This window comes from Gadus chalcogrammus, chromosome 20, assembly GCF_026213295.1.
Source record: "Gadus chalcogrammus isolate NIFS_2021 chromosome 20, NIFS_Gcha_1.0, whole genome shotgun sequence".
In the NCBI taxonomy this organism is placed as follows: domain Eukaryota; kingdom Metazoa; phylum Chordata; class Actinopteri; order Gadiformes; family Gadidae; genus Gadus; species Gadus chalcogrammus.
The window spans coordinates 3737383-3746585 of NC_079431.1; the positions used below are offsets into that span (position 1 = coordinate 3737383).

At 48.7% G+C, this 9203-nt stretch overlaps 1 protein-coding gene across 1 annotated transcript; it reads left to right on the top strand.

Annotated features, from left to right (window-relative positions):
• Positions 1–40: 40 nt before the first annotated feature.
• LOC130373595 (polypeptide N-acetylgalactosaminyltransferase 5) lies at positions 41–6907 on the top strand. Its single transcript, XM_056580200.1, has 11 exons — positions 41–222; positions 335–1573; positions 1973–2139; positions 2626–2745; positions 3273–3408; positions 3580–3699; positions 4225–4342; positions 4426–4755; positions 5093–5173; positions 5622–5777; positions 6045–6907. Exons 2-11 carry the CDS (start codon positions 552–554, stop codon positions 6189–6191), a joined length of 2397 nt encoding a protein of 798 aa, XP_056436175.1. The 5' UTR covers positions 41–222; positions 335–551; the 3' UTR covers positions 6192–6907.
• The last annotated feature ends 2296 nt before the right edge of the window (positions 6908–9203 follow it).

A 9203-nucleotide genomic window follows, 5' to 3' on the forward strand; every position in this document is an offset into this window, starting at 1 on the left:
CCGCAGTTGAGACGTTTGCCACCCCCACCTCCGTGCAGCCCATCCAATCAGGCTTGTTCTCCAAGTGCAAAGTTGAAGCCCAACCAACACACACATACACCCACATATCCTGTTGTAGTAAATCGTGGACTTTTTGCGGTGAAACACTGCGTTTAAACCTGTGTCCATTCCTGGGAGCAAACTTTCCAAGTCCCCGGGTCGACCTTCGGAACAAACGCCCGGGTATGTGGAAATTGTACCGTAGCGATTCACCGTGCACCCGCATGTACGTGCTCTGTGGTTGTGTTTCATTCATGCCCAGTAATTTGTTTCTATGTATGACGCGCTGTGACAGACGAGCCTGAAGACAGACGCTCCAAAGCCCCAGGTTCGAGCGAGGAGGAATGCCACGCAGGCAGCTCTTCCCGGAGCTCTACCCGGAGCCCTGAGCTCTTCCCCCGAAGAAGGACTCGGCCGCACTCGGTGCAAGTATGAGCGACCGCGCTCCTGTGGTGGTATTCTGACATCCGCATTGTTTCCAGATTGGGTTTCTCTGTGTTTCTGTTCTGTTGATGAAGATGAAGATTAGGAAGTACTTCAGGGGCAGCGGGAGGGTGCTCGCCTTCGTGTTCATTGCCTCTGTGATTTGGCTGCTGTTTGACATGGCTGCCCTCCGCTTGTCCATGAGCGATAACAGCAGCGTGTTGCTGAAGCAGCGGGTGGTCAAGGAAAGGTTGATTATGAAAAGTCAGACCACCAAGATGACGCTAGAGAGGCGAGGGGGATTTAAGAACCCGGTGCAGAGGGTGGACTATGAAGGGAAGGACAACGTCCAGTTGTTGGACAGAGTAGCGGGTGCGTATAGACGCCAGCATAAAGAGATGGGGAAAGGAGGTAAAAACAAAGTTAATGGAGACTCTTTGGTTTTAAAAAGAAGTAAAGAAGCTGTCCCTGATTTCATCACACTCTCACCCAAGCAGAACCTTTCTGAGCCCATCAAAGACTCTGTTGACATCAAAGTGGCTCAGGATAGTTTGATCAATGTGACAGGTCCTGTCGTTGTGACAAAAGCGCTAAAACTTCAGCCTGTGGTACAGGAGAACAAACATGCTCCGCTACCTACCGCACGGAAGGACTTTCAGCACACGGGAAACAGAAGTGTTGTACATGTGGACCCCAAAGTAAACAAACAGGTTAAGGAGGAACCTAAGGCTAAGTCTGCTAAACAAGGAAATGAAGACAGCCACATTGCCAAAAAACATGACTTAACAAAAAACAATAAACAGGAAAACATAATTTCCAAAAGGGACTTCAATGCAACGAAAGAAGCCGGAGAACCGAAGCCAAACCAAGCTTTGGATTCATTGGCTAAGCCAGTGTTAGCTGGGAAATCAAGAGTCCACAAAGTGTACGCCCTGGATGTCACCAGTGCTCCCAGAGACCCCAAAGCAGTGGGCCAGTATGGGAAGGTCGCCCTGGTGCCCAGCGATAAGCAGGCGGAGTCCAAGAGCAGATGGGCGGAAGGGCACTTCAACGTGTTCCTCAGCGACCAGATACCCCTGGATCGAGCCATCCCGGACACCAGACCTAAGACGTAAGTTCACTTGACCCCTTTGGATGACATTTGATCCGGTGGTGGACTTTTGTTGACCGTTCTTCTCAGGTCCACCAGCTAAATTGTGGTTGTGGTAAAAAATAATGAATTAAACTTTCAGTCTTACTTCAGCCATAACCTTTTTTGTAGGAAGTAAATTATTTATTCATTTATGAACCTAGGTTCAGGTATAAACCTTCAGGAAGATTAGAGTTGACAGAACATAACTTTGTAATATCATGCATGCCATTGGTCGGTTGCTTTCATCCAAAGTGTCTTAGTTACAAAACTGGACGTAGGATTGGTGACCCCAGTGGGTACCTATGACCCCCCCCCCCCCTCAAAGACGACAGTCATGGTTCTGACCTTTCCTTCCTCCCTCTTCCTCCTCTTCTTCAGGTGCTCCGACAGCGTGGTCCACAACGACCTGCCGTCCACCAGCGTGATCTTCTGCTTCGTGGACGAGGTGTGGTCCACGCTGCTGCGCTCTGTCCACAGCGTCCTGAACCGCTCGCCCGCCCATCTCCTGGAAGAGATCATCCTGGTGGACGACTGCAGCACCAAAGGTTCCTCAGACTTTACACGGAAACATCCGATTGATTATGTTAACCCCAGGGGTTGAAGACGTGTGTTTATAGATTCTTGATATGCTGGTTGTGGGCGTGGTTGTATCGTGATGAGTTTTGGGGCGGTGTTTGTTGGAAGGACAATACCGGTGTGGGTGATCAAACTGAGGTAATCGTCGCTCTCAGCTTATCTCAAACATCCGTTAAGAATCATCCTTTATAAAAATGGGCGGGCTTGGCCTTAAACAAATATGATATCATGTTTCCCTTTTCAATTGGGCAACTTGAGTTTTAGTTTGGACGTTTTTTTTATATATTTTTTCCGTATTAATGACCTGTTACTTTGACTTATTTCTACCTTGTATTACGGATGTAAAATGTACTCTCAATGCCATTTCATAGTCTTTCTGCCAACAGCTTGCCTGTTACTTTTGTATCACGTGTCTTTAACGGTTCGTTCATATTTCTCTTCTCTTTCCTCTTCAGACTACCTTGGGAAGCAGCTGGATGAGTACATGAAGAAGCTGCCCAAGGTCCGCATCATCCGGCTGAAGGAGAGACAGGGTCTCATCCGGGCTCGGCTGGAAGGAGCTGCCGTCGCCAAAGGTAGAACACAAGTTTACCTTCAGGCTTTCAGCCGCAAAGGCGTCGGGAAGAGCGGTGACGTACGATAAAGAGTGGCAAAGTCCATGCAGGGAGGAGGCTGTGGTGGATAGGTCAATAACAGGAGCTGCACCCGAGAGACCGGGGTTTGTGTCCCTTATTAAGCCACACCACTGCTTGGTTTGGTTTAGCCAACACCACCACTGGGCTTAGGGCTTAGACGGAAAGCCCTTTCTGGGCTGGAGGCAAACCTCACCCCGTGCGTGTGCCTTAAGGTACGCTTCTATTCCAAATCTCTCATAACCCAGATCACAGATGTCTGTGAAGTGCTTGTATATAACCATATTATTACGCATCAGTGGCATTATCGATTCATAGTAAGGATTTATTGCGATGGATTCATCCCCACAAATTATTTTAGGATTGTTGACTGTGTAAGTAACAAATTGGGCCCTACCTACGGTCAGCAAACAGTCTATATCCTGCTGACGAGTGAAAGCGGCAAACTCGCTTCTTCTGTTTGCTCAAAGGCAAGGTTCTCACGTTCCTGGACTCGCACGTGGAGTGCAACGTGGGATGGCTGGAGCCTCTGCTGGAGAGGGTTTACCTGGACCGGAAGAAGGTGGTGTGCCCCGTCATCGAAGTCATCAGCAGTACGGATATGAGGTGAATCGGCGGCACATTCATACTTCTTCACATCCGCGTTAACACTGATAACACGTTCATACCTCCTCACATCTTACGCTGAGCGCTCGTGTGATCTGCCATGTGTCGTTGAACCCTGCGACGACGTGTTTCAACATCTCTGCCTGGCTGTTCCTGCCGTTTTTCTTACAGTTACGTGATGGTTGACAACTTCCAGAGAGGCGTTTTCACATGGCCTCTGGGGTTCGCCTGGAACACACTGTCAGAGGAGCAAATCAAGAAGGACAAAATGAACGTCTCGGATCCCCTCAGGTGGCTCTTTCTTTCTAGCAGTCACTGGATAGGAAATAGATTGTGTTAGAACGGGAGAGTCATTGTGTTGCGTTCAAAAGCAGCACCGTCCTCATTTCCCTATTACAACATTGAGGTTTTTATTACAATAGAGACATTGAAAAAGTCCCAAAAATAACTGGTCTCCTCCCGCTACATACACGAAACAAATAATAATCTGACAAGACAATCTCAAATACACATCATATAATTCCCGGAAATCCTATTGGCCTACCTGAACAGTAGCATTTCCTTGCTATCCTTACAACCTGGAAGTTCTGTGAAGTGGACACCCCCATTTTTATCCACATGCAGGAATTACTTCTTCGTAAAGCACTAATAGCTTCACCAAAAAGAAAAGGTGCTTGAAAGGTTTGGACATTTGTTTCCAGCAGGGGAATGTATTTGAATGTATCTCGGGACCACTGTAACAGGCTTGTCCATTACTTTTGAAGTGGAAACTAGTTTTCCCTTTAACCAAGCATTGTGATGTGTTCAATCCTGTAGATGTCCTGTCATGGCTGGCGGGCTTTTCTCTATCGACAAGTCATACTTCTACGAGCTTGGGGCTTATGACCCGGGACTCGATGTGTGGGGTGGCGAGAACATGGAAATCTCCTTCAAGGTAAAGTCTCTCAGTCGTGTGTTTATACCCGGATGGGGTTATATCCCCTCCTCTACCTCACCGGCACTCCGGCGTCCCTCTAGATTTGGATGTGCGGGGGCGAGATCGAGATCATCCCCTGCTCTCGAGTGGGCCACATCTTCCGGGGCGAGAACCCGTACAAGTTCCCCAAGAACCGGCAGAAGACGATCCAGAGGAACCAGGCGCGCGTTGCGGAGGTGTGGCTGGACGAATACAAGGAGCTGTTCTACGGCCACGGCTTCCACCACCTCCTTGACCGCAGCGCCGTGGACATCGGGGACCTCACGGAGCAGGTCGCCCTCCGGCAGAGGCTCAACTGCACCAGCTTCAAGTGGTACCTGGACAACGTGCACCCCGAGATCGAGTCCCACCTGGTGAAAGCCGAGGGCTTGGTAGGTCCTACTTGGTGGTCGATGCCCTGGTCTCTCCCACCAGCTCCCTCCCTCCCTCTCTCTCCCTCCAGCTCTCTCCCTCCCGCTCTCTTGTTTCTGTTTCTGCTTGAGGCGCGGTCGTTTCCTTGGCATGTCTGTTTTTATAAAAAGCGTTCTATTTCTAGATATTGTGGAAGCTATTGTTGTCTCTCTGTGGTGCAGAATGTTCTCCAAGACGCCCACAGTGACGTTGTGTTTCTGCATTAAAGATGAAAGGCAGCCAGTTTGCTGACTGACGGAGTGAAACCTGCAGTTCCCTGCGTCTGCCTTCTGTGAACGTCTTTGTTTTGCTTTACAGATGTTCAATCGTGGTTTAAGAAAGTGCCTTGCTCTACACGGAACTGTTCTGTCCTTCACAACGTGTGATCTCACCGAAAAGGTGAATGCTTTGTGTTTTACAATCCCATATGTTGGTTGCTTGTATTCTGTTGTGCCACATTCGTAAGATGTAGGCTTGGTCATAATCAGCCGCAAGAACGTGCAGCTCTTTGGCAAAACAATTGAAAGAATATTTAATGACAAAGATTGAACAATAGATGACTGTTTCAGTTAAATGTACCATAGCAGTTCAGTGTTTCCTAAGATAACAGTATCCATCTCGACAAGAGCGTAGCACGAATATGGTCAAATTAAGACCGGACCTAAGCCAAAACAAATGGGGTTGAGTCCAACACGAAACCCACATTTCTAAAGCTTGGTATTTGAGGGCGGTGCAGAGATCCAAGCGACTGTGAAGCCAACTCTTGCGCATAGCAATCGTTTTCCCTGAGCCTCCATCATAACCCTGTGGCTAACCCCTGCCTTTTCGTTGTTTCCCGCGATACCAGAGCCAGAACTTTAATTACACCTGGCTGCGGCTGCTCAACCAGCACGACGTCTGCCTCTCAGTTCAGGAGGACGAGCAGTCTAAGGTGGCTCTGATACCATGTGACGCCACCAAGCCGATGCAACGCTGGTTCTACAAAGCCGCCGGCTCGTCGATGGTAAGATGGCTGTTAGGGTGATGCCGCTTGCATAGTTTTTTTAAAGTCAATCGGCTGTGTGTGTGTGTGTGTGTGTGTGTGTGTGTGTGTGTGTGTGTGTGTGTGTGTGTGTGTGTGTGTGTGTGTGTGTGTGTGTGTGTGTGTGTGTGTGTGTGTGTGTGTGTGTGTGTGTGTGTGTGTGTGTTATAAACGCATTCTCCGTGTCTAGCAACATCAGGCTCAAATCTGTGTGTGTGTGTGTGTGTGTGTTCGTCTGCCATCCTGAAGGGGGAGCACATCATCGCCGAGGCCATCGTGCAGGACGTGTGCCTGGAGGCGGGCCTCAAGGGCTCGTCCCTCCGGATCAACCGCTGTGATGCCAGCAACACCCACCAGATGTGGCAGTTCACCCACTATTACGCTAAGACAACCTAGGGTGGGTGATCCTCCACTATGGGGATCCTGCTCCATGGTGTTCATACTCAAAGTAGATCTATATCAATGGTGTTCTGCCTCAACGTAGATCTATATCAATGGTTATCCACCTCAACGTAGATCTATATCAATGGCGTTCCACCTCAACGCATCTTGACCAGAGGAGTTGTGTTGGACCATGTTTGGTGTGATGCCGTGCTGCTTTGAAGGTGATGCTGATTTGGGGAACGGGGCTGGGGTGGGGGGGGGGGTGGTTATGATGGATCTGAAGATAAAACCTGAGTGATCAGAATCTAGTCTTGTGTTTTTGCACATATTTGAAAGTGTGTGTGTGTGTGTGTGTGTGTGTGTGTGTGTGTGTGTGTGTGTGTGTGTGTGTGTGTGTGTGTGTGTGTGTGTGTGTGTGTGTGTGTGTGTGTGCGCGTGTGCGTGTGGAGAGATGACAATTGCGTTATTTTAGGAGTATATTTAAATTGGTTGATTTAAGGAGAAAGACCAAAGAGTGTGTAAAATAAATGCAATAAGCCATGAGGCGTCTCCATGTTATGTGCATTATGCTGCGACTTTTTGTTTTTTATGTAACCGTTCTCTTTTGGTACTGTCTATTTTACACTAATGCTGGGTTTGACTTTACCCAGAAGTCTGTGTTTTTAACGGCTCACACAACAATGGAGTGAATCTTTCGTTTGAACAAAAATAAATATGGTTTAAAGGGTTCGTACATGTCTGTTTATTCCTCACGTGTCATACAGCTGCCAAAGCGTGTATACTGATCATTACTTCTGGAGATTAATAGACAGATTAATACCAAGTAGCTGAGAAAATTTGAATCAATCCATTATCCAGTTGTTAGCAATCAGTCCAAACAACTAGCATTAGTACTTGCATATCCTGTACATTTCAGATTTGTATAGATCATCTGTTCTATATGATGCTTAAGGGTTACGCTGCTCAAAGAATATTAACCAAGGCTTAAAGGAACAAAAGGAAACCACCTTACCATCGGTAGTACCTACCGATTTATTTGTGCTGTGCACCGGTAGATTACGGCCCAATCCCATTTCTACCCCTTACCCCTCCCCCTTGTTTTGAAGGGGTAAGGGGTAGAAATGGGATTTCTACCCCTTACCCCTTCAAAATACAAACTAATAGACAAACTCTAAAAATAAAGGGGGAACAGATTTCTGCCAACCCTGATAGACGGTATAGTCACCATTACTGAACACTTTCTACATTATCAAGAAATGGGATTTCTACCCCTTACCCTTCCCCTTAACCCTTCAAAACAAGGGGGAGGGGTAAGGGGTAGAAATGGGATTGGGCCTACATGGCCTCATTCCCTCTGATCTAATCTTTTGTGTGAAGTTGAGCCTTGCATAAGCAGAAAGGCCTTTTGTTGGAACTTAACTATTAATGAGACAGACCTTCAGGTGATTAAATTTGTACTTAATGAGCTTTGTTCATTCTCTATGAAATGGTAACGCTGGCACTGAATATAGGATTGAAGAGTTGTTAACCGAGAGGGCAAGATTTTGAAAGTAAACCACCAATGAAATTCCCTCCCTCTCGGCTTCAAACAGGGAAGAGATGCCCTGATTGGTCAGAAATGAGCCGGGAGCTGTCTCAAATCTAAATCGGCTCATACGAAGGAAGTCAATTCAACAGATATTATCACAGCTCATTTCTCTCACTAATGGTTGACGGATGGCTAGGTCATTGTTTACAAATTATACTCAAATGATAGTTTGAATCAATTACCTACAGGACCTTTAAAGGTTTAAAGGTGCAGTAGAGAAGGAGGCTCTTCTGGATTAGTGTCAGAATTCTTGCTCTCTTTCGCTCCCTTCTGCTCCCTCTCTCTTTACAACAAGCCTTTAAGTAATATTTGCACAATCTGTCCTAGGGCTTGAGTATGGTTAGGATGTTATAGCACATTCCCAAGTATGTTTAAATGTTGATTAGATGACTCATTTAAGGTGTGTTCCCGCGTAGTAATAATAACGACACTCTGATCTTCTACAAAAGGTCCTCACAGCTTCATTCCCTTGAACTCAAACTCCTTGATCTTCTGCCGGGTGTTGCCTCTCTGAATCTTGCGGTAGGAGAGGGTGTTGTATCTGGGGGCGGAGGCCTCAACGTCCGAGGCAACCTGTTTGGCGCTGACGCTGCGACTCAATTTCTTAGGAAGAGGCAGGGTGGAATATCCAGGACCGGGTTCCTGGGGGCGTCCCGTGGAACTCTGGGAGTTGTGGTCCTGCTGCTCAAGCTGGTCCGGCTCCTCCCGGTTCGCTCCCGGGATCTGGAGTTCATCAGAAGACATCTGCTGCGGGAGGTTCTCCGCCCCAGCTGGCTCGGGGACGGCGATGGCGGCGGCGGCGGCGGCGGCCGTGGTGGTGGTGGTGGGGGCCCGTCTCTCCTTCGATCTGCCGCCGGGCCCCGGCTCAGCTGCTCTCCGCTGCCGACGGGATGAATCCTCCTCCTCCCCCTTCTTATCTTCTCCCTCCTCCACCTCCTCCTCCACCTCCTCCTCCTTCACCTCCCCATCCACTACATCTCCTATTGAGCATTGTGAGTCACAGGATGAGGTCATTTATTTAGACATAGACAGAACCAATGAGATTACACAATCAGGAGAACACGAGAACTAAGCAGACGTTTTCCCCGTACCTTTTGGCATGGATGTGCAGAGTTCAGGGCGTGCCTTGGGTGTGTGTTTGTCCTCAGTGAATCCACCGCCGGGATCCTTGGAGTCCCCGGTGGCCAGGCTGCGCTGCGGTTCTTGATGTTCCTCCAGCCGGCTCTTCATCATGTCCTGTTGTGTCTCCTGGGGCCGCTCCATCTGCGTGGATGAAGCAACAGCATCCATCTCTCCAGGCCCCGGCCCCCCCACTCCCCCCTCGCTCCCGACCAGCCCCTCTCTGCGTTTCCTAGCGTCGCAAAGTCGAGGTCGGGCCTCCTTCTTCTCCTCCTCCTCCTCCTCCTCCTCGCCGGGCCGGGGAGCCGGGACTCCGT